The sequence below is a fragment of the Canis lupus genome (genome assembly GCF_048164855.1).
Source record: "Canis lupus baileyi chromosome Y unlocalized genomic scaffold, mCanLup2.hap1 SUPER_Y_unloc_7, whole genome shotgun sequence".
Taxonomy (NCBI): Eukaryota; Metazoa; Chordata; class Mammalia; order Carnivora; family Canidae; genus Canis; species Canis lupus.
Genome location: NW_027326475.1, coordinates 179,657 through 205,708, shown reverse-complemented (window position 1 = coordinate 205,708; position 26,052 = coordinate 179,657). Strand labels below are relative to the sequence as shown.

At 35.5% G+C, this 26,052-nt stretch overlaps 1 protein-coding gene across 5 annotated transcripts in view; it reads left to right on the top strand.

Moving 5' to 3' along the window:
* The first annotated feature begins 4,155 nt into the window (after window positions 1-4,155).
* Window positions 4,156-26,052, top strand: part of LOC140629721 (cullin-4B-like) — a 73,227-nt gene continuing 51,330 nt past the window's right edge. For 3 of the 5 annotated variants that reach the window (XM_072819310.1, XM_072819308.1, XM_072819306.1), the window contains exons 1-9: window positions 4,156-4,261; window positions 6,416-6,634; window positions 10,533-10,648; window positions 19,642-19,745; window positions 20,005-20,074; window positions 23,356-23,429; window positions 24,101-24,263; window positions 24,362-24,451; window positions 25,592-25,674. In XM_072819310.1, the coding sequence (XP_072675411.1) occupies window positions 6,430-6,634; window positions 10,533-10,648; window positions 19,642-19,745; window positions 20,005-20,074; window positions 23,356-23,429; window positions 24,101-24,263; window positions 24,362-24,451; window positions 25,592-25,674 (905 nt within the window). In that variant the 5' untranslated portion in view covers window positions 4,156-4,261; window positions 6,416-6,429. Of the gene's footprint in view, window positions 4,387-6,415; window positions 6,635-10,532; window positions 10,649-19,641; window positions 19,746-20,004; window positions 20,075-23,355; window positions 23,430-24,100; window positions 24,264-24,361; window positions 24,452-25,591; window positions 25,675-26,052 lie in introns of all 5 variants that reach the window. The other 2 variants (XM_072819307.1, XM_072819309.1) reach the window with 2 other exon arrangements.

Sequence of the window (26,052 nt, the reverse complement as noted above, 5' to 3'; positions counted from 1 at the left end):
CTTGACTTTTGAGTCTCAGGACTGTACAGTTCTCTCCCAGCCCCTTACAAAGGCTCCCTGCCCCAGCGCATGCTGTTTATCTTCCCATATATTCCCTCCATTTCTGCTCTTCTCAGTCCTACCTTTCAAGATTTCAAGAAGTGGTCACTCCCATGTTTGTAGAGTTTCAGGTTTTGTTTCCTTTCAACGCAGGTTGAATTCATAGGTGTTCAGGATGTTTTGATAGTTATGTAGCTCAATTTGGCAACATCCCACACACTTGGGGAAGGTGAGTGTTCGTTCACATGGTCTCACTTTCTGTGGGAGAAATCACAGGGTGATAAGATCTAAGTTCATATATATATATATATATATATATATATATATATATATATATATATATTATATATCCAAACTGGTATTTTTGTCTGTTTATCTTAATTATGTGGTGAAACTTCTTCTCCGGACTTCCTCAAGTGTTATGTTGTCTGTGGGTGATTGTCTAAGACAGGGTCCACAGACATATCTGAGATCTATGTGCATATTACTTGACACTGAGGTGGGTAAAAACTCCTCTTGGATCTCTTGGCATGTGATGCTGGAATGTACATCTCCAATAGAAGCAATTGTGTGCACAAATGGATGCCAATTTCTTCTGATTAGAAAGGACAACAAACAAAGATATTCATGTCATCATTCTTAAATGATCAATTCTATAGCAGTCAGTGCATCCACAATATTTTACCACTCTGCATTTCCAGTTATTCCATCATTGCAAATAAGAACTCCATATTCAGTAAAAATTCTTCAAATTGGAAAAAAGTAGAAGTATTTTGAAGGTACCATTGGTAGAGATGACCCAATGACCATTTACAAGCAACATTCATAAACACTATGTAGATAGCCTACTCTGGATTCTTTAACATTCTGTACGTGGCTAATAGTCCAAAGGAAATCTTTTCCCACCTTTGCTAAGTAAAATTGAGAACCATTACTTGTATTGTTAACTTAGATTCTTTTGTGACCCAACTATTGAAGACTAGAGTATGGAAGAAAGATAAATGAGTGTTTGGGAGGCACGCCCTTTTTAAAAAAAAAAAATTTTTTTTTTTGAATTGGAGTTCAATCTGCCAACATATAGCGTTACACCCAGTGCTCATCCTGCCAAGTGCCCCTGCTCAGTGCCCATCACCCAGTCACCCCAACTCCCCTTCCAACTCCCCTTCCACTACCTCTCGTTCCTTTCCCAGGGTTAGGTGTGTCTTATGTTTTATCACCCTCACTGATATTTTCACTCATTTTCTGGGAGGCACTCCTGTAAAAGCTTGGATCAAACTATCCTATCACTAGACTGGAAGTAATTTCATTTCAGTTCATCAGACAGTGCATGGACGGAAGATATTTTCATGATGTCAGCAAGGCAAGGAGGTTATGTAGTTGTGGCAGTATATATCAGATACAAGAATTCTGGTAAGGTTCTCAAAGGATCAAAAAATTAATTGCAGGGTTTATGGAGAGTGTTGGGATATAGAGAAGGAAAGATTAAGTTTCTATCTGATCTAGCTGACTAGGACAAAATACTCCAGCTGTTTCATGCTCAAAATCATGTCCTATCTTTCAAACACCTGTTAAACTTGGAAGATGAAAAAAATACACATTTTGGATTTTCTTATAGGTTTTGTATTTCTTTTGGCTTTCCTCTTGACCTTCTCTCCCACTATAGAAGAATTTTATTACTTTTACAAATCAGTGAGAAAAGAAGTCTTTCCTTCTTTCTTTTATTATTTTTTTTTTTTGGTTTAGATTACGAGGAAAGAGAGGGTTTAAGTTGTATTGACGATGTTGAAATCTTAGTCACTCTTTCACCTGGATTTCAGAGGAAAAATGAAGTTCACTCATTAAAGCAATATATTGGTGAGGTAGATTGTCAAAAATATGATATGATTGTCTAAGAACAAAAACATGAGTACCACTGACTCCAGAACAGTCCATTGACTCGGTGTAACTTTTATCTCAACCTGCTAAATTCTTCAATCCAGAGAACATTTCTGTTATTCTAGGGATAAAGATGACTAATGCTTCCTTGTTAAGGGACATTTTTTATTATTATTTATGATAGTCACAGAGAGAGAGAGAGAGGCAGACACATAGGCAAGGGAGAAGCAGGCTCCACGCACTGGGAGCCGACGTGGGATTCGGTCCCGGGTCTCCAGGATCGCGCCCTGGGCCAAAGGCAGGCGCCAAACTGCTGCGCCACCCAGGGATCCCCCTTTTTTTTTTTTTTCAATCTGAAGAGTACAGCTCTGTATGTGCAATTGTTTTATTTTTTGTTTTTCCCTTTTTAAAAATAAATTTATTTTGTATTGTTGTTCAATTTGCCAAGATACAGAATAACACCCAGTGCTCATCCCGTCAAGTGCCCACCTCAGTGCCTGTCACCCAGTCACCCCCCTCCCCGCCCGACCCTCCGCCGCCCACCTCCCCTTCCACCACCCCTAGTTCGTTTCCCAGGGTTAAGAGTCTTTCATGTTCTGTCTCCCTTTCTGATATTTCCCAGTTATTTTTTCTCCTTTCCCTTAAGGGACATTAATATTAACAATTTAGAGATTTAATAGCCTAACAGAAATTGAGGCGGACTTGGTGAAAAAGTCAAAAGTTTTTCAACCTGACTCTTGTTTTCCCTGGGAAATATGAGGGTCAGTATTTCATTCCATCTTCCTCAAGGTTGGAAACATGATTCACTTCACTTATTGAATATTTATTGTGCTAAGTAAGATTTTGAGGGATGGGAATATAGATGGCAATAAAAAGAGATAAAAGGCCTGAGCTTTATGATCTCACATTTTCTATAATGCCTTTGCTGTTATGAAGGGATGTAGGAGTGAGAATTAAAATAATCCATAACATTTTTAAGGTCAACAAAGGTACAGAGTAGTAGTATGTGTTATGTGAAAAGAAAGAAAAAAAAATTGGTATTATTTAGAGTGCAGTTAGTTAACATGACAGTGTAATATTGGTTTAAGGTGTACAATATATTGATTGAAATATTTTTTCAAGGGGTTGCCTGGGTGGCTGAGCGGTTTAGCGCCTGCCTTTGGCCCAGGGCGGGGGTCCTGGGGTCCAGGGATGGCGTCCCCCGTCGAGCTCCCTGCGGGGAGCCTGCATCTCCCTCTGCCTGTGTCTCTGCCTCTCTCTCTCTCTCTCTGTCTCTCTATTTCTCTCATGAATAAATAAAAACAAAATCTTTAAAAAAAGTAAAAAAATTTTTTTTTTCATAAGTGGATATGTACTTATGTTTAGATACATTAACTTTCATTGATTTAAAGGATTTAGTAACACAAAGTAGCAATATAAAATGGTGAGAGTAGCAATTACTGGCAGGCATTCAGATGCACCTGGGGAAAATGTTAATTACGTTTTCTAGCAAAATGAATTAATAATAGAAATGAAATGTTTCATTTACGCACGTACATGAAAATTCACAATGTTTACCCATACTGTTTATTGTGGTCCTAATAGAGGTTAATTTAAATAACAAAATTACCAGGACTTCGAGAACACACATAAAAGCTAATCAGAATAATTCTTTTTTTTTTTTTTTTTTTAAGGGTGAAGGAGTTTATATCTTTAATTAAGCTGCGAGATGGTAATTGTTCCCTGTATCATCACTGATAACTTCGTTAGATACTGTCTAAGAAAGCAGTGGATGGAGAGGCTGAAGCATTAGGATATGCAATTGATTCATTTCTGTTCCACTACATTTCTGTTCTGTTTCTGGTCATTTAAATAAGTCAGTGCGAGGGGGATCCCTGGGTGGCTCGGTGGCTGAGCGTCTGCCTTCGGCCCAGGGCGTGATCCTGGAGTCCCGGATCGAGTCCCCCATCAGGCTCCCTGCGTGGGGCCTCCTTCTCCCTGCTCCTGTGTCTCTGCCTCTCTGTCCATGTCTATCATAAATAAACAAATCTTTAAAAATAATAAATAAGTAAATGTGTACATTTGGGGGCTCAGTAATGTACCCCAAGGTGCTTTCCTTTTTTTCCCCCCAAGACTAATGATCTGGTAATTGTAGGCTATGTTTCCATAGACATGGCTATAGCGCCTCTCTCTTACCCCTTGCAGTGCCCAGGATAAAACTTTGCTTACCATCCGTCGGTCATAATGGGATTTTAGACTCCCGTCATTTCCGGTGGAGACCGGTTGAAGTCTCGCATCGCGAGACCGTGGGGCCGTGGGGTAGTCCACCGGCGGTCGTTGCTGAGGTAGTTTTCCATCTTTTAGAGAGGCAAGTACTTTGCGCCCCAGCATCCAAAATGTGTAAATTATTACTAGTTCGTTATGCCTTAATCTTGAGAGTAACTTGTTGGTATTTTAGGTCACAGTGGTTAACAGGCTTCTGTCGTTGGCTTTGTAAGTGACTCTTTAAGAATGTGAATATTTATTTTCTTTATTGACCTTGCTTCCATCTTTTCGTTTTCGAGTGAACATCCTATTTTTCTCAGCCTTTCTCCTTTCCGTTTTTCTTTGCCTCTCTCTCTATATTGTGCGCCTTTTCAAGTTTGTTTTTCATTATATCTGATTTGAGCGTGTCTTCGACTCTTAGTTTGCCCGTCCATGCTGTGCCTTTAGTGCAGTTTATACGGGTATTTCACTTTGTATTTCTTAGGTTTCCACAGTTTGGTGTGGTTTCTCTCATATTTACACAAGTTGTTACTTTTATTTGTACATTTTGGTTTTTTATTTATTTATTTATTTATTTTTATGATAGTCACACAGAGAGAGAGAGAGAGGCAGAGACACAGGCAGAGGGAGAAGCAGGCTCCATGCACCGGGAGCCCGACGTGGGACTCGATCCCGGGTCTCCAGGATCGCGCCCTGGGCCAAAGGCAGGCGCCAAACCGCTGCGCCACCTGCGCCACCCAGGGATCCCCATTTTGGTTTTCTTTTTAATCCAGTTTTAAATCTCTGACTTTTTATGTACCCATTTTTTTTTTTTTTATGTTCATCTGTTTCCATTTTTCGATGTCCTGTTTTTTATTTTAATGCTTTTATGTGGTAATCATCACTGGTTTCTTTCTGTTGATGTCATTTAGTTTGTTCATATACGTGTCCTCTCCAGTTCTTGAAGTACTTTGTTTTTCCCTACTTCTATTCTTTCCCTACTTCTATGTTAGGGAAAAGAGTTCTACAAATATAGAATGTTTACCTTGTGTCTCTGTATCTTCATGACACAAGTACTATTTTATTTGTTTTTTTGACTTTTCATATTTTTATCCCTCAGAAATATAGCCTGCATTTCATTCTCTGAGTCTTTTGTCTTTTCATTTTCTTTGTGTTAATGTCTTTATTTCTTCATGCCTGCTTTTAAAAATGTCTTGTTGAGCTTCTCGTACATTGCACGTTTGTTAGCGTCCACCATTGCTTCCCTCTCTTCCCCTGAATTTCTCTCGTGTTTATCCATATATTCATTTCTATCATAGTTTCTTTATGCCTTTCTCATTATGTGAGTAAATATTCTTTGCCTGATTCTTTTTTCTCTTTGGTTTTTCCCCACCATATTGTACAACCCCCTTTCTTACTGCTTCTACTGGTTTCCCGCCTTTAAACCCTTACTAGATGCAACTTTCTGCCCATGCATCAGTTTTTACTATTTTCTCATTTTCCATCTTATCTCTCAGACTTGCCATATTTTCTGCACCTTTATGATGAATATTTCATGAGAGTCCAGAGCGTTGTGTCTTTTGTGTACCCCTATATCTCATGTGTTCCAAACACCTGAATGGTACACAATAAATAAAAATCTTGTGCTCTGCCTTTCCTGACTTTCTATACTTCATTTCTTCTTGTCTGTTTAATATTTTTTAGCCATTCCTATGGTTTGTCTTTGTCTCTTTTCCTCTCAGGGTAGCTCTTTGTTGCAACAGGTTCTGAAATTTACATTTATGGGTGCCTTGCACTTTTCTTTCTTTCTGAGTCTGTTTCCATTTTCTGTCTGGAGTTTCTTTTATTTATGTATTTATTTTTTATGTATTTATTTATTTTTACCTTTTTACTTCCCGTTTTCTCTTGTTCTCTGATCTTTGTTCTTTCCTTGGCATATATGCCCTCTACACGTTACTCTAAAAAATATTCAGGATTATTTTCTCATTTACTACTACATTACCACTTCTTGTTTCAGTTTTCTTTTTCTTCTTCTTCTTCCTTTTTTTTTTTTTTTTTTGACTTTGCTCTTGATTATTTTTCTCTCTTGTTTAGATGGTTATTCATTTTTTCACACTGAGACCCTGGGGTAACAACCAGAGCCAAAGGCAGATACTTAACTGAGCATCCAAGTTGCTGTTATCTCCTGCTGTTCCTAAATTTCCTTCCTTAAGTCAGACTTCTTAAATCCAGCAGACAAAATTATAAACTGGAATTTTTATTTATTTATTTTTTACAGGACTTAATGTGAACATGGCTGAGGAAGACTCATTCTCATCATCTGCTACTACCTCTCAGGAACAAGAACAACTTGAAAACAGAAACTTGATAGTTCCCTCTGTGGCTGCAGACCATCACACAGATGACTTGACTGAAGCCTCCACAACTCTGTCTGGTTTTGCCGGTGTCAAGCTTGGCACAGGCTCTGTCAAGAAATTAGTAATCAGAAACTTTAAAGGTAACATAATGATCATTTTATAAAGATTTCAGTTTTAGCTCCACATTTCCTATTGCTGCTTTTTGATTTTTGAATTCTGAGAGATAAAGTTTTATTTTTTGTGGCACAGGTAAATTTTAGAAGATTTAGGAACATTGCTTTCCCAGCCACGATATAATCGTAACCCGTGACCTTTGGAAATTTGCTCCGTGCTTCACTTTTTTGTTTCCCTCTAAAATACATTTTCAGTTCTCTCTTAGATTTTGAAATACATTCTAGACTTCCAAACCTTTGTAGATTAGTTTCCCATCTTTTTAGTGACTAGATCTGTGTTATAGTGAAAAGTGGTCTTACACAGATAGTCAAAAAAGCAACAATTTAATTATTTGCTGACATAAAATATGTGGTAAAAATAATACACTTGGATGTGAATAATAAAATAATAAATAAGATCTAGTAGTAAGAATAAATGGATTTTATGCATTTAAAAATTTTTGAGAAGGGCAGCCCCGGTGGCTAGGCCGTTTGGCACCGCCTTCAGCCCAGGGTGGGATCCTGGAGACCCAGGATGGAGTCCCATGTCGGGCACCCTGCATGGAGCCTACTTCTCCTTCTGCCTTCGTCTCTGCCTCTCTCTCTCTTTCTCTCTCTCTCTCATGAATGAATAAATAAAATCTTTAAAAAGAATAAAAATAAAAAAATAAAATTTTTGAGGAAATATTAATATAAAAATTAGAGACTCAACAATTACTGAATCAAGTTTTTTCACGTAAGGTTTTTTTTTTTTTTTTTTAATTTTTATTTATTTATGATAGTCACAGAGAGAGAGAGAGAGAGAGAGGCAGAGACATAGGCAGAGGGAGAAGCAGGCTCCATGCACCGGGAGCCCGATGTGGGATTCGATCCTGGGTCTCCAGGATCGCGCCCTGGGCCAAAGGCAGGCGCCAAACCGCTGCGCCACCCAGGGATCCCTCACGTAAGGTTTTTAAAAGTAAATCCTTACATTTGTATTTTTTTATTTTATTTATTTTTTAAGGATTTATTTATTTATGAGAGAGAGAGAGAGAGCGAGAGAGAGAGAGAGAGGCAGAGACACAGGAGGAGGGAGAAGCAGGCTACATGCCAGGAGCCCGACACGGGACTTGATCCCGGGACTCCAGGATCATGCCCTGGGCCAAAGGCAGGCACCAAAGTGCTGAGCCACCCAGGGATCCCCACATTTGTATTTTAAAAACCAACATTTTTGATATCCCATTAGGTTTCTCATTGTTTATACAGTTTAAAGGATGTATTCCAGCCTTGTTACTATCTTTAACTGTGAGGAATTTTGTTTGTTTAGAAATTCTCATATTCACTTCTTGTCTGCTTACAAAGTACAACTCTTGATTGTAGGGAAAATCTCAAATATTACAGAATTTCTGTAGAACACCCCACATTCTGTAGAACTTTTCAAAAATGTTTTTAATATTTTGCCCCCTAGTGGTTTTCTGTTTTATCTGTCTAGAACCTAGTGCATGCTACTAGGTGTATTATGCAGAAGTTTGACTTTCAATTGTTGCAACTGTAAAAAAGCAATCTTTAGGAATATTTCAAATAACATGAATTCATATTATATTCATGCGTCGTTGAATGAATGAAAATTAGGACTTCCAATATCTTTTGGTATATTTCAATATTTGTAGGATAAATTTCAGCAACTGAAATGCCTTGGTCTATACCTCTTGTTTTCGTTTTTTTTTGTTTTGTTTTCGTTTTTTAGTCGGTATTAGTCGATATTAGTAATTTGATCTGCTTTTTTTTTCATAGTTAAGGTTTAGCTGTATTAAATATCTCTTAAAGTTATTTAAATAATTTTGACTAATTTCACATTCCTACATGAAGGATTTAAAAAATATGCCTTTCTGTTTCACATTTTTAACACTAAAAACAAATTTAGAAAATACTCTAGTGCATTGAGTTGGAAGATTGAAATAGTATTCTACTGTTTTGAGTATCATCATACGGACTTTTGATTTTTTTGCTGACTTTTTTATATGAACTTGTAGATTTGAAGCAACACTTCCTCTTCTTTTCTCATGATATAATTAATAATGGTTTTTAGGCTTTTAAAATAACTCATTCTTTCAGGGGAAATTTTGTATAATAGTAAATTTCTTGAGAGTGAATGTGATGATTAAAAACAAAGCAAAACAAAACAAAACAAAACCTGAGGCACTCGGGTGGCTCAGTCAGATGGATGACCGACTTTTGATGTCATCTCAAGTCTTGGTCTCAGGGTCTTCAGTTCAGGCCTTCATTGGGCTCCATGCTGAGTGTGTAGACTCTCTTTTATTAGTTCTGCGCTTATATTTTTACTGAGGTGAAATTCACTTTACACAAAATTAGACTTTAACTGCTTTAAAATGGACACTTGTGGGTTTAGTAAATGACAATATTATGTAACTACCACCTGAGTCTAAACCTGAGACATTCTTTTAAATATTTTATTTATTTGAGGTAGGGGAAGGGAGATACCAAGAGAATGAATGAAAGAGTGAGTAAGGGGAGGGGCAGAGAGCGAGAGAGAAGCAGACTGGATTCTCAGCATGCTTGAGTGGGGCTCAATCCCAGGACCCTGAGATCATGACCTGAACTAAAACCAGGAGTCGGATGTTTAACTGACTGAGTCAACCAGACATCCCGGATTCTGAACTAAGTAATTTTAATCATTCTCATTTAGTCCTTTGTAATCACCTCAAACTGAAGCCCCATAAGCATAAACATTATCGTTTCCCTGCCCCTTCCTTTTGCTTTCCTATCTCCTCTCTACCAGATGGTCAGCAGTTTGCTTTCTGTCTCTATGGAATTACATATTCTGGATGTTTCATATAAATGAAATCATTCTGTAAGTGTCCTCTTCTGTCTGGCTTCTTTCACATAGTATAGTGCTTTTGGAGTTCATTCATGTTGTGTGGCATGTGTGATAGCTTCATTTTTATGGGCTAAATAAAACTCCATTGTATGGACATTCATGCTGCTATGAACATTTATGTCTAATATTTGTATGAATGCCTGGTTTTAATTCTCTGGCTGTATAGCAAGAAGGGAATTGTGAGGTTACATGGTAATTCTGTGTTTAACTAATTGAAAAACTGCTAAGGTTTCCCACAATTTTATATTCCCACCAGAAATGTACAAGTGCTCCGATATATCTACCTTCTCTCAAAAACTTGTCGTATGCTTCCTAGTAGGTGTAAAGTGGTTTATCATAATTTTACCTACATTTATCTATTTACTTACATTGACTGAGTTTTCATACGCTACTTGGCCATTTGTATAAATTCTTGAAAATGTCTCTTCACATTCTTTGCCTAGTTATTAATTGCATTTATCTTTTTTTGTAGTTGAATTGCAAGAGTTTTTATTCTAGGTGCTTGATACTTATCGGTTGTATGGTTAGCAAATATTTTCTCATATCCTCAGGGTTGTATTTTTGCTTTCTTGGTTTTTCATTTGGTGCACAAAAATTTTTACATTTTAGAGTAATGAGCTCCAAGAAATTTTCTTTTGTTGCTTATACTGTGGTGTCAAGAATGAATCTATTGCAAGATCCAGGATTATGAATATTTATCCCTATATTTTGTACCAAAATTTTGATAGATTTTTCTTTCATATCTATAGTCAGGCCTTTGATTTTGAATTATGTTTTGAATATGTTAGGTAGCAGTCTGTCTTCATTTCTTTAAATGTAGATATCTCGTTGTCCTAGTGTTATTTATTGGAGAGACACATTTTTACCTGCTCAGTGGTCTCCACACACCTGTTTAAAATAAATTTGTTTTAAGTGTATGATGATGTTACATTTCATCATTTGGACACCGTTAGTATTTGGCCATTGTCTCCTAAACATTTGATTCATAATCTTTTGTTTATTTATTAGATAAACCCTTGATACTGGAAAACTACACTGAAGAGGCATGGCAAAAACTAAAAGAAGCTGTGCAGGCTATCCAGAACAATACCTCTGTTCAGTACAGCTTGGAAGAACTCTATCAGGTGTGTGTTATTTTGGGATATATAAATACTCATTACTAGTAATGGAGACAGGACATATATTAGTAATTGAATTATATTTGCTTGCATCTATTTTATCATTATGCATTATAATCAGAGAATCCATCGAAGATTGCAATCATGAAGTTCAGTTTCTGAATTTATAATTGGTAGATTTATTTAGCTGCAGTTATGCTGTGTACACTCTGCTTTATGTATATTCTTATTCTTTGGTTATTTTAATTCAGTTTAATTTAGCAAGATTTTGTGTAAGTTTCTCTTGCTTTAAAAATAATCTAGAATGGCTTTTTATTAAAATTGGAGAGAAATGCATCGAATGACGAATGAACGTCAAGACTATCCAGGACCTTGTAAGTAGTTTACCCCATAAATAGATATTAGAAAGATAACTACATTGTTGAATACCAGTAGTTCTTTCTTTGTTTTATGTAGCATATTTACCTTTTTTCTCCATACAACTTTACATTAGCCCCCCCCCCAAAAATATTTCTCAAAGGAATACAGTAGAATTTTGGAGCTGTTATTCAGACTAATTTTTTTAACTTGATTTACTCTTTTATAACAACATAATCACTATTCATTTCCTTCTTTTTGTTACGATCCTAGCTTCATTCTTTGTGTTTTCTGGACTCTTACAAATTACAAGCTGTTAGCATTTTTTGGTTAGTTTTCCTTTTTACTCAAATCATCTGTTTTATAGGTAGTTGTATACCTTGATCTCATGTTTTAAATTCTCCTATGTGCACAATTTGAAATGCTGAACCTCAGTTCTTTTATATGAATACTTTAATCCACACTATCAGCTGATAGTCCTGATAAAAGCATTTGGCAGGAGATTCTATTCTTTCAGGCCTCAGTTTTCTCATATTTTAAAGTGCTAATAATAACACTGTAGTATTTAGAGCACAGTGTAATTTTGTTAGGTATAAGATGATGTATGATTGAGATAAATCATTTGAAACAGTATCTAATAGAGAGCACCTAAGTAATTTTGAAGCAGTCACTCTTTTTTCTCTAGCTCCTCCTTTGGACACGTGGAATAGTTTTACACTCATATATGCCTTCTGTATATTATATGTACAGTCAGAAAATTATCCTTTTAGAGATATATGTGTATATTTTATAAATAGGATATTACTTATTCTCAATAAGTCTCGTACACTTAAGTATTTGTACTTACTCTCTTGAATGTGAAGTTTTTGTAGTATACATATTCTTTTATCCTTTTTTTATTACAGTGAAACAAACATAAGATATTATCATTTTAGGTTTACGTTTCAGTGACATCAAGTACATTCACTGTGTTGTGCCATTACTAGCACTACCCTAGTTCAAGGACTTTTTTCATTCCCCAGAGGGGAAGCCCATGCCCATTAAGGATTCAGTCTCCATTCCCACCTCACCCGTCTTCTCAATTTCTTTTCTATATGTAGAGAGTTACCTAATCTTGGTATTTTGAATAGTGGGAATTATGCAACAGGCAAGCTTTTGGAACTACCTTTTTTCACACAGTATATATTTTCAAGGTTTGTTTATATTGTATCATGTTATACTACTTCATTCCTCTTATAGATAGGTAAATAACATTTCATTATGTGATACACCACATCTTTTTTACGAGTAATGAACATTTGAATTGTGGGTTGTTGTGAATAAGTCTTCTGTGAGCATTTGCGTGTAAAATTTTCTTTGACTGCTGGCTTTCAATTATTTTGGTTTTATATGGTGAAATGGAAGTGCTAAATCATGACACAGTTCTATACTTAAGTTTTTGAAGTATGGTCTAATTGTTTTTCACAGTGGCTGTCCCATAGTACTTTCCTGTACATTCTCTGTGAGGGAATGTACAGGATCCAGTTTTTCCACATCGTCCCTAACACTTGTTATTTTACATTTTTTCACTGTAGACATCCTAGCAGACATGGAGTGGTACTCATTGTGATTTGCATTTTCTGAATGACAGTGACATGAAACATCTGTCTTCTCCTGAGCTTGTCTCCTTGTGTGTGTCCTTTGAAGATTGTTTGAAAATGTGTTTTTCAAGTCTGCCTTTTATTAAACTGTATTTGTCATTTTGTTAAATTGTATGAGCTCTTGATATATTCTGGATGCTAGACTTTAAGATATATTGTTTGCAAGTATTTTTTTTTTTTTTACCATTCTCTGGATTGTCTTTCTACTGTTTATGAGAAGAGATTTTTGAAAGTGAAATTTACATAACAAAAAATTAACTTTTTCTCGTTTCAGAAGAAGTAAAATTTAGTGATTCATCACTTATATATAGTGTTCCTTCCATCACATGCCCTCCTTAATGCCCATTACCCAGTTCCCTTATCGTCCCACCTCTCTCCCCTCCAGCAACCCTCAGTTTGTTTCCCAGAGTTAGGAGTCTCTCGTGATTTGTCTTCCTCTCTATTTTTATCTTATTTCCTCTTCCCTTCCCCAGTATTGACCAGTTTTGTTTCTTAAATTCCACATAAGTGAAATAAATGGAATTTGTTTTTCTCTAACCTGTTTCACTTTGTATAATACTCTTTAGTTCCATCCACATGATTGCAAATGGCAAGATTTCATTCTTTTTGATAGGAATAATATTCCATTACAGGTATACATCGCTTCTTCTTTGTCTTTTCATCTGTTGGCGTACATTTGGGTTCTCTCTGTAGTTTGGGTAGTGTTGATAATGCTGCTGTAAAGATTGGGGTGCATGTGTGCCTTTTCAAATCAGCATTTTTGTATTCTTTGGATAAATGCTTAAGAGTGCAGTTGCTAGGTCATATGGTAGCTCTCTTTTTAACTTCTTGAGAAACCTCCATACTGTTTGCAGCAGTTTGCATTCCCACCAGCAGTGTAAGAGGGTTCCCCTTTCTCCACACCTATGTCAGGACCTGTGGTTTCCCGTGTTGTTCGTTTTAGCCATCCTTACCATTGTGTTTTTGATTTGTATTCCCTGATGCTGGAGTGACGTTTAGAATCTTTCCATATGTCTGTTGGCCATTTGTGTTTCTTTCTTGGATAAATGTCTTCTTCTATCTGTTTCTTACTTAACTGGATTGTTTATATTTGAGGTGTTGATTTTGTGCAGTTGTTTATAGATTCTGGATACTAACATTTTTACTGGTATATAGTGTATTTATAATGTTGTATTGGATAAGCAGTATCTTACTAAATTTAATTTTTATCACCCAGATGGAAATTAAACAGTTACATTTCAATTTTTATTCCCCACCTGTGGCCAACACTGATTTGGTTTCAATTTTTTAATTTCATTTTTAAGGATTATCTTGTTCAGGATATTTCATATAAATGCAGTTAAATAGTATGTCTCTCATGTCAGTTTTCTTTCAGTTGGCATTATGTTTTTAAGATTCAGCTATGTTGTGGCATGTACCTATACATCATACAGTATACATCATACATATACAGTATACATCATACTTTATTAGACTGAATAATAATTCATAATATGGATGTGCCAGAATTTATTTACTCACTCATCTCTTGATAGAGCTATGATCCCATTTTTGATTGTTGTAAATAGTGCTTTTATGAACACAAATGTACGTGTACTTGTTTGAGTGGGGTTCTCAATTCATTTGTGTATACCTAAAGGAGAATTGAGAAATCATGTGATAATTCCATGTTTAACTTGTTTAGAAGCCGCAACATTTGTTCCTCAGTAGATGTACCACTTTACATGGTATTGTCCATATATATGAAGGTTTTAATTTCTCCACACCCTTTTCAACACTTTTTTTTTTAGTTCTGTTGATAATAGTCATCAGAGTGGATTTTAAGTAGTTCACACTGAAGTTTGATTTACATTTCGCAAATGACTAATGATGTTCAATATGTTTATATAGGCTTGGCATATTTGTATATTTGATTTTTTGAGAAATGTCTATTAAGTACTTATATTAATAATATCACCTTAATAAAAAATGAAGTACTTAATAGACATTAAATTTAACATAACAAAATTTCCCATTTAAAAATATGCAGTTGGTTTCAGCTCAGTCATAATCTCAACGTTCTGAGACATTGGGCTCTGGCTCAGGGCAGAATCTGTTGAGGATTCTCTTCCTCCTCTTCTACTTTCCACCCTCTTTGCCTGTCCTTCTTCCATTGCACATGCTGTTTAGATCTGGGTTCCATTCATATATACTGTTAGAAAAAGTTCCAACTTTGCTTACATGTGGTATCAATTCATTTAACCGATTATTCTCTTCTTGTTGAGTGGTATTAGTATCCTTGCCAAGTACCAGTGGAATTATGGATGTATGTGTGTATTTATAGTGTATTTCTGGTTTTTTTAGCTGTATGCCTGTCCTTATTCCAAAATTATACTCTTTTGATTATGCTAGGCTTTATCATAGCCTAGGCTTTATTGCTTTTCCTATTTCCCCAGACTCCTCCTCAGATAATTCTAATTGGCCTTAATTTCATGTTTGCTGATTTTAACTTCAGCTGTTATTTTCAGCTTTGGGTTTTTGCTTGTTCTTATGATATATTTTTATTGAAATTCTCCATTCATTGAGACGTGATTTAGCTTGTTTCCTTTGGGATTTTTTTTGGCCAAAATATAAAAGTCATTTTAGCATATGATAAAATGTATTGATTGTGGTAAGTCCAAGTCTTTGCTCCCTTGTGGGTAGCTTTCGTTAATTTCTGTATTCATAGAATGGGCCATATTTTCTTTTTCTTAAGATTTTAAATATTTATGCATGAGCGACAGAGAGAGAGAGAGGGGGGGGGGCAGAGACACAGATAGAGGGAGAAGCAGGCTCCATGCAGGGAGCCCGACCTGGGACCCAATCCTGGAAGCCTCCACCGAAGCCGCCCCCGCCCCCGCCCCCGCCCCTCCCCCGCCCCTCCCCCGCCCCTCCCCTCCCCTCCCGGGGCCGCGCAGCCCCCTATGCGCGGAGCCTCCGCCTGAGCCGCGCAGAGCCCCCGCCTGAGCGGCCGCCTGAGCGGCTGCCTGTGCTGCTTCCGGGCCGCGCAGCCGCCTCCGCGGAGCCTCCGCCCGAGCCCCTCCGACCTGCTCCCGGGTCCAGCCATGCGCGCGCTGCAGCCCTTTAGGGAGCTCGGCCACGGGTTGTGGGGCTCTCCCCGGGGCTCAGGTGTCTGTTAGTGTCCCAGGGAGCCTGAGGGCATCCCCGCCCTCCAGGGATCCTGCTCTAACGCCCGGGAAGATTGTTGAAGCTCCTGCTTCTCCAGGCGGGGCTTTCCTGTCCTGGGGACACTCACCCCGGCCTTAGCCCGGCTCCTCGAGGGGCTCCTCCCCCTCGGATGCCTATGGTTTCTTTAACCCCCTCCTCCCCCCCTCCCCCCCCCACCCCCCGCGTCTTCCTACCTTGATAGAAGCGTGAACTCTTCTCACTGTATCATTCCGACAGTTCTGTCTAAATCTCAGGCCGAATTCGTAGATTTTCAGGACTTGAAGGTTATCTAGGTAATTTGGTGGGGACAGGTGACTTGAGGACTCTACTCTTCCGCCATCTTGCCCCATGCCCCCACAATTTTTTTTAAAGTTTTAAAAAATTAAGTTTTGGTTAATTATCATACAGTGAAATATTGGTTTCTGGAGTAGAATTCAATGATCCATCACTTAAATACACCAGTGCTCCTCACATCAAGTGCTGTCCTTAATGGCTATCAGTCATCCAGCCCATTGCCACCCATCTCCTTCCATCAACTCTCAGTTTTTTCTTTATTACTAAGAGTCTCTTATTGCGGTTTCCCTCTTACCTTTTGCCCCATCCCGCCCCCCCCCGCCCCCCCCCCGTCTTCATATGTTTTGTTTCCCAAGTTCTACATGAGTGACATCATATGATATTTGTCTTTCTCTGAACTTATTTCACTTAGCATAGTGTGTTCTAGTTCCATCCACATAGTTGCAAATGGCAAGATTTCATGTTGTGATGACTAAGTAATATTCTATTGTAAATACACCAGTTTATCCACTCAACAGTCCATGCACTTTTGGACCATCTCCATAGTTGTGCTCTTTCCATAGCTTGGCTTTTGTTGATAATACATCAGAACGCAGGTACCTCTTAAAATTTGTATTATTGTACCTTTGGGTAATAGTGCAGTTGCTGGGTCACAGGTTAGTTCTATTTATAACTTTTGAGGACCCTTCATCGTATTTTCCAGAGTGCCTGCACCAGTTTGCATTCTTACCAACAGCATAAGAGAGTTCCTGGTTCCCAAATCCTTGCCAGCCCCTATTATTTCTTGTGTTAATTTTAGCCATTGTGACAGGTATGAGGAGCTGTCTCATTGTAGTTTTGATTTGTATTCCCTGTTAATGAGTGATGTTGATTGTCTTTTGATTTGTCTGCTATCCATCTAGGCATCTTCTACTCAGTTCTTCTTCTTCTTTTTTTTTTTTTTTGCAAAGTTATTGAATTTATTGTGAGGGACATTAAAGAAATTTCCATATATCATAGAAACAGTTTACCCTTTCATGGCTTCATTTTCTTTCTTTTTTGATTTTTTTAATAATAAATTTATTTTCTGTTGGTGTTCAATTTGCCAACATACAAAATGACACTCATCCCGTCATTGACCCCCTCAGTGCCCGCCACACATTCACCCCCACCCACAGCCCTCCTCCCGTTCCACCACCCCTAGTTCGTTTCCCAAAGTTAGGAGTCTTCATGTTCTGTCTCCCTTTCTGATATTTCCTACCCATTTCTTCTCCCTTCCGTTCTATTCCCTTTCACTATTCTTTATATTCCCCAAATGAATGACAACATATAATGTTTGTCCTTCTCTGATTGACTCATTTCACTCAGCATAATACCCTACAGTTCCATCCACGTTGAAGCAAATGATGCGTATTTGTCATTTCTAATGGCTGAGTAATATTCCATTGTATACATAAACCACATCTTCTTTATCGATTCATCTTTCGATGGACACTGAGGCTCCTTCCACGGTTCGGCTATTGTGGACATTGCTGCTAGAAATATCGGGGTATGGGTGTCCCGGTGTTGCATTGCATCTGTATCTTTGGGGTAAATCCCCAACAGTGCAATTGCTGGGTCGTCGGGCAGGTCTGTTTTTAACTCTTTGAGGAACCTCCACACAGTTTTCCAGAGTGGCTGCACCAGTTCACATTCCCACCAATAGTGTAAGAGGGTTCCCTTTTCTCCGCATCCTCTCCAACATTTGTGGTTTCCTGCCTTGTTAATTTTCCCCATTCTCACTGGTGTGAGGTGGTATCTCATTGTGGTTTTGATATGTAATTTCCCTGATGGCAAGTGATGCAGAGCACTTTTTTCATGTGCGTGTTGGCCATGTCTGTGTCTTCCTCTGTGAGATTTCTGTTCATGTCTTTTGCCCATTTCATGATTGGATTGTTTGTTTCCTTGGTGTTGAGTTTAATAAGTTCTTTATAGTTCTTGGAAACAGCCCTTTATCTGATCGGTCATTTGCAAATATCTTCTCCCATTCTGTAGGTTGTCTTTGAGGTTTGTTGACTGTATCCTTTACCGTGCCAAAGCTTCTTATCTTGATGAAGTCCCAATAGTTCATTTTTGCTTGTGTTTCTTTTGCCTTCCTGGATGTATTTTGCAAGAAGTTACTGTGGCCAAGTTCAAAAAGGGTGTTGCCTGTGTACTCCTCTAGGAGTTTGATGGAATCTTGTCTCACATTTAGATCTTTCATCCATTTTGAGTTGATCTTTGTGTAGGGTGTAAGAGAGTGGTCTAGTTTCATTCTTCTGCATGTGGATGTCTAATTTTCCCTGCACCATTTATTGAAGAGACTGTCTTTCTTCCCTTGGATAGTCTTTCCTCCTTTATCCAATATTAGTTGACCGTAAAGTTGAGGGTCCACTTCTGGATTCTCTATTCTGTTCCATTGATCTATGTGTCTGTTTTTGTGCCAGTACTTCACTGTCTTGATGACCACAGCTTTGTAGTACAACCTGAAATCTGGCATTGTGATCTTGTTTTTTTAAAGCGTCCTCATACCCCGTATCTCTTATTGGATCATTTAATTCATTTACAGAGTAATTATTGAAAGATACGAATTTAGTGCCATTGTGTTACTGTAAAGTTGATGTTTCTGGTGATGTTCTCTGTTGCTAAGCTCTAGCCAGAAAGCATAAAGGCAAATTCCAGAGTCAAATACATTTATAGCTCTTTGAGAATAAAGTCTGTATTTACCCCCCACCATAACCAGTAAACTATACTGGATTAGATTTTCTAAACTATACTGGATTAGATTTTCACCGTGGTAAATGGGTTATGTTAATACCAAAAGGCGCTATTACTGAAATGTACCGGATTTTTTCTTCATTAAATGTTCCTTTAAGTGTAAGGGTTTTGGTAAAATTCCAGAGCTCTGAAAAAAATTGGTTCTACAGTTTTGCTGACCTAATTTTTTCTTTAGAGTTTTTTTTTTTTTTTAATACCATGTTTGGTCACATCACTCTAGTGATGTGGGGTATATTTTAATATAAGCAAAATGGTTTATTTTATTGCTTATTGCAGGCATTTTAAGCCACACTTAATAAAAATAAAATAAAAATGGTTGTTGTTATTGTACACATTATTTTAAATTCCTTTCTTAATTTTTAAATTTTAAACAAAGATTATTATCTTTTAAACATTCCCGAAGGTAAGATATAGGTTAACTTACTGTTTAGCCAACTAGTTTCATGGAATTATTTTAAATTTTAAAAAGTTAATTATGGTGAATGTCTGGGTACTTAGAATTAGTGCTTACAACAGGCTTGTATATACTCACTTGGATGGAAGAATTTTAAGAACATTTTCTTCATATACTATAAATTTTGAGATTGTTTTTTATTATTTAATAGTCCTTAATATGTTAAACTGTTCCTATTCATTTACATATTCATAAGAAATAAGTTCATGATCACTAGCCAGTTTTATCAATAAACGCAGAAGAAGTGAGCTTGGTTATTTTCAACTTACGCATATATGTTTCTAATTTTTCAGAGTGTTAAAAACCTTTGCTCCTACAATTTATCTGCAAACTTATATAAGCAGTTGAAGCAGCTTTGTGAACAGCACATCAGAGCAGAAATTCATCAACTCAGAGAGTATCCTTTTTTCCCCTTTGAGTTGTTTATCTTCTTTTGTCCAATTTTCTATATCGATATCTGAGTAAAAATACTAACTTGGCATACGGGGTTAATATTGTTTTTGTATTTTTATGTTCTGTTTAAAAATGAGGGGTGCTTGGACTTAATGGTTAGCATTATTCAGTTTTACCAAATGCTGTCTTTTAGTAGTCTTATCTTGCATTTGCAAGATCTCTGTTAGTTTTAGAATATAAACTTTTTCTTAACATTATCTCATATATTCTTTGGATACTGGCCCTTTTCTAAAGAAAATGGATAAATGCTGGCAAGATCATGCTAGACAAATGGTAGTATATAAAAACTGTACTTTTTAGCTAAAAGGACTACTATGGAATGTGTTAAGTGGTCTCTAAAAGAAAATCAAACAATATCGTTAACTCACACTATTTAAAAACATACTTGGAAATGCTTTTATGGTAGAAGTCTATTCTTAGTTCTTTAAGATTTGTTTTAGTTTATTGGTGTGCATAAAATTAGGAAGGGTTTTTTTAAGAGAGATATTATATTTTAGATATAGACAACTATAATATTTAACATAAATTTAAGATTAAAGAAGAGCTACAATATATATGCCAGATTTAGTCTCACTAAATAAATACTACTATAAATTAGTAATTGTCATTTGAGGTTTGAATATACAAGGGACTGTGCTATAAAGGCATTGGAGCTATAACAAAGGGAATTATACTAAATTAGGTAAATAGGCATTTTAAATATCTCAACGATATTTGAAAATGACATTTTCAAATGTATCAATGTTTCCGTGTATATCTGAATATGAAAATATGCAAATTATGGCTGCTTTTTAATTTTGGCATGATAAAGTAAGTATAAGATAATATAATGTGTTAATACTCTTAGTATAAGTTTTGAATTTTTATTTAATGTGTAGAAGCAATGCTGTGAATTCAAATCTTCACTAATGAAAAGTGTATTTCTCAGTTTCGTACATAAAGATTAAAAGGTTTTGATGACTGCCTCATTTCCTCCCTGGTTATAGGCCTGTTCAGGTTTTCTGTTTCTTCCTGTTTCTGTACTTAGTGATTTTCCAGAAACGTGTCTATTTCTTCTAGATTTCCTAGTTTATTGGCACATAGCTGCTCATAAAATGTTTTTAAAATCATTTGTATTTCCTTGATATTGGTTGTGATCTCTCCTTTTTCATTCGTGACTGATTGTTTTTTTTATGGTTCTTTTACAAAACATCTCTTTGGGGGTATACTGTGATACACAATAAGGCACAGATACTTGACTATACAGTTCAATAAGTTTTGACATATATATCCTTGGTCATCCCTGCCTCTGAAACAGAACAGGAACTGAACATGGGTCCCCTCACTCTGAAAGAAAAATCTGTGGCTGCCTCCATTAAGAGAAGAAAGAGCTAATCTATGCTTCTTCTGTAGCTTACTACAGGCGATAGTAAGGGAAGGGAAGGGAAAGGGAAGGCGATATGAACTTTGATTGTTTAAATGAATTGCCCTTCATATTTGGTTGATTTAATTCTTTGTATTTGGAGTTAAGATCCATTCTCACTCATTTCCAGTTCTAACTCATGTCCTCGTTAGTCATACATGGCTACCATATCACAACTTTCTATTTTTCACCTTTATTTAAAAAACTGGCTGTGAGTTTTTTAAACTGGCTCAAAATCAAGGCTGTGAGCTTTGCAACTATCAGTGTCCTTTAATCTCCCACAGCACTGTCGCATGACAAGTTTCTCTGGACCTCATAATTAACTCTTCCTATAACAATTCGAAATATTTTGTGCAGAGTTCCAAGTGAAATCAGCAGAGAGGTGCTGTAAATGGTTTAAGTTAAAGCAAAAACACATATTTTCTAGAAACAGAATATCCATGAATACAATGATTGACAATGTTAAGGTTGTACAAGCACATTTTAAAATCTTATAAATGTAATTACATTATTTATAGTGACCGTAAAATTGCCACAAAAGTAAAAGTCTATAAAACCATATTGAGGATATCTTTGTGGTTTTGATCCTGATTAAAGGATGGTGTGTCAAGGAAAACATGCATGACTTGTATGTTAATTATTCCATGCAGTATTTAACCAGTCAGTTTGGAATATACTTTCTAGAAAATTCCTACTGCTTTACATAAAGTTCACATGTTATCACTTCTGTGCTGTTATCTCTTTATACCGCTCTGGTTTTCTCTTCTCTTTTAGTTTCTCCTGTTTATATAAATAAGTTTGTATTATACTTTAAAGGTGTGTTTAAATTATTAATGCTCTACTTATTCTTAGATTATAAATTCTTTAAAAAAATTTTTAGATATAATTGAGGCATAACATTGTGCAAGTATAAGATGTATGATGTGATAATATGATACATTTATATACTACAAAATGATTACCAGAGTGGCATTAACTAATTAATACCTTCATCACTTCACATAATTACTATTTGTTTTTTGTAGTAAGAGCATTTAAGGATCTATTCTCAGTACCTTTCAGATATTTTTCAAGTATATGGGTGATTAATTTTGATCACTAAGCTTTATATTAGACCCCCCCAATTTATTCATATTATAAGTGAAAGCTCATACTTTCACCAATTACTGTTTTAAATTTAAAACAATATGGGCAGCCCTGGTGGCGCAGCGGTTTAGCACCGCCTGCAGCCCAGGGTGTGATCCTGGGACCCGGGATTGAGTCCCACATCAGGCTCCTTGCATGGAGCCTGCTTCTCCCTCTGCCTGTGTCTCTGTCTCTGTCTCTCTCTCTCTGTATCTCTCATGAATGAATACATACATACATACATACATACATAAATACATAAATAAATTAAATATTTAAAAAATAAATTTAAAATAATATAAAAACATTTCCTAACAAATTAACTTTTTATTATGAAATTAATATAACTAATACTTAGAGTTTCTCATTTGAATTTTCTAGTGCAGTATTACTAGATAACACACTAGTGAAAATTATTTGATTTCATCAATAATTTTTAAAAATATAGAGGGTACTTGACATAAGAATGTTTGAGAACTGCTGTTCTTGTATATGCTTACATTGCAGTTAATTTGTACATAACCAATGTATTCATAGTAAAAAATTCCCTTGGTACTTTGTCTTCAAATATAAAGCATAAGATTTTATATTTGTACGTAGATTTTGTCGTAGTGCATATTCCTGTTAATTCTTCTTATTTCTTTTTGTTTACTCTTTACAACTCTAGCTCTTAGTCTTCTAATCCTCTATAGTTTTTAAAAAGATTTGTTAAGCAAACTGTACTTCTTACTAATAACTAATATTTTAGCAGTTTTTACAAAGTGAGAATAATCTACGTGGATAAATTTTATTTATGTATCTCCATTAATCTTTACTATTTAAAAACTAGCAATGTGGAAAAAGGGTGATAAATTGGAAAGTTATCTTTCTGGAATAAATATGTTGCTGCCTATGTTTGATTTAAAGATTGATAGCAATGTTTATATATAATGTACTTTTCTTAAGAATTAAGATTTTATTAGATGAATAATAGTTTAACCCCAGAATCTTTCAGACGTAATGTTTTACCTTGTTTTATTTCTGACAGAGCATGATTAGGAACATCTTTCTGTTCCTAGATAGAACTTACGTTTTTCAAATTTCGATGTTGTCTTCCATTTGGTAAGGATTCAATCATTACTTGAAAAATTATTATGTGTGACTTATGATCACTTTTTTATCTCCTAACTGAAAGAAGACATAATAAGATGAATTTATAAACTTTCAAATATAATTTTGAAAACCCGTTTTTCTCTATGTGTATCATGAAACTTAGAAATGTTTAAAATCATGTTAGAGCGCATGGTAACATAGCTTATGGGATAATTTATTATAAAATTATATTACTCAGTGTTAATAATTGTTTAGGAGACATATTATTTCTAAGTTAATTCTAGATAATGAATCATATTTCATACTTATGATGGAAACACTGGGAAGTTGTAAATTGATACCAAATTATGCTAATGAAGGCTAAAAAATCTAAAGGCAAGTGTAACAGTTTTAGAGTCACCCTGAATTTTGATTTATTTTTTAAAAATTATGGAATTATGCATGTCATCCAGTTGTCTTTATATACTCTGAAATCTTACGTTTATTTTAGTTGACTTCAGACTATCAAAAGACAAAGTAGAAGAATTTAACCAACTGTAGATAGAGTTCAGCATCAAAGTATAATTTTTTGAACTATGGATAATGCATTATTACATCAAAGTATAATGGCAAAAAGACCCCTAGAATTTACAGTTTTAAAAATATATTTATTTAGATAGGTTTTTTTGTTGTTGTTTCAGGGACATGGGCCTTGAATTATTTAAATCATATATAATTCGTGATCAGAATGTTCAGAGTAGGACCATAGATGGAATTCTTCTGTTAATTGAAAAAGAAAGAAATGGTGAGATGATTGATAGATGTCTGATTCAGAGGCTTTTAAGTATGCTTTCTGATTTGCAGGTAAGTAATGCTTAACTTCTATTACTTTGCAGCTAATTTCTAATCTGGTATTCTAAATATCAGTTTTAACTGAGTTTTAAAAATATATTGCATTTTAGATTTACCAAGTATCATTTGAGAATAAATTCCTAGAAGAAACAAACAGGTTCTATGCAGCAGAGGGAAGGAAGCTGGTGCAAAAAAAAGAGGTATTTGAAGACAATTATAAACTCTAACGTTATCTGTAAAACAGATCATTAAATACTTGGTGGAGAACCATGTTTATAATTCCTATTTAAATGTTGACATACTTTTCTTGCTAATACTTATTTTTTTTCTCTTCTTGGGCATTTGCTAAAGGTTTGTCAATTTTGTTGACCTTTCAAAGAACCTGTTTTTGGTGTTCCTGATTTTTCTTTTTTCTATTGTTTTTCTCCTTTCTGTTTCACTAAATTCTCACAATTACTTTCTTTACTTGCTTCAGGTTTAGTTTGATCTTTTCCCACAGTCTTTATGTGGAAAATTAGGTTTAAAAACAACAGAAAGAGTTAGTTTATTGTTTTAAGATCTTTCTTTTTCCAGTGTAGCTATTTACAAATATAAGTTGCCCACTCAGCATATGTCAGCTGCAGTCCTTAAATTTTGGTATGTTCTAGGTTCATTTTTCACATGGTAAAGTATGTCCTACTTTCGCTCTTAAGAAATGTCTTGTTTAATTTCCTCATATTTGTGAATTTCTGAAATTTTCTTTTTCCCCCCATTTCCACTTCATTATAATAAATGAGCACATTTTGTATGATTTCATTCTTTTAAAATATTTTCACTTGTTTTGTGGTTTGATGGGGTCTTGCAGAATGTTCCTTATACACTTAAGAAGACCATGTATTGTATTATTCAGTGGTGTTTTGCAAATGTTTTGTTAGTTCTTGTTTGTTTAGTTTTGTTAAAGCCTTCTGTTTCTTTGCTGGTTCTGGTCTTAGCATTTTAGCCATTATTTATCTTATATATGATTTACATATATGTCATTGGCTTTTGAAGTCACCAACTGTTGTTGAATTTTCAGTTTCTCTTTTCATTTCTGACAGCCCTTTGCTTCCAGTATTGTATGGTTTTGTTTTAGTTATATTAAAATTTCAAGCCACAGTGTTTCCAGTTACAAATTAAACTCAGTTTTATAATTCTTGGTATTCTGGCCATATGGAAATGAACTGAGGATGTAGCTGGGTCTTAATCAAACTAAATTTATTTAGGCCAGACATGTTTTTGTTTGCTTGCTTGTTTTGTTTGTAACTTTTGTGCTTTAAGTCCTATAATTTTTAGACATAATAAGTTTAAAATATTCTTTTCAGATTCCTGGGTGTCTTTACCATATCAAGAATCTCCTAGAAGAAGAAGTAGACAGAGTTAGAGCCTACCTAAGCCTTAACACACAGTAAGAACATATATCGTATAATTACACATAGGATTATTATATGTTTTTTACGCTTTGAGATTGCAACTATTTAAACACATCAATAATTACCGTGGGATATGATGAAATTATAAATTTATTTCCCTTTTTGGCTAAGTTCTTCTCTCCCTCTTTTCTTCATTTGTATCAAAGTAATGAAAATTCCTGACAAATAGAAATTTCTTCATAAGTTTATTTTTCAAGTTTTTGATGAGCCAAAGTAAAGAAACTAAGTTTGGAAAATAGGTTGTTGATCTTTTTGAATTATAGATGAAAGAATGGTCTTTTTGTTAGATAGACATCTGCTATTATTTAATTTTCTCCAATTAAGTAATGATAATTATAACTCATCGTAGAAGT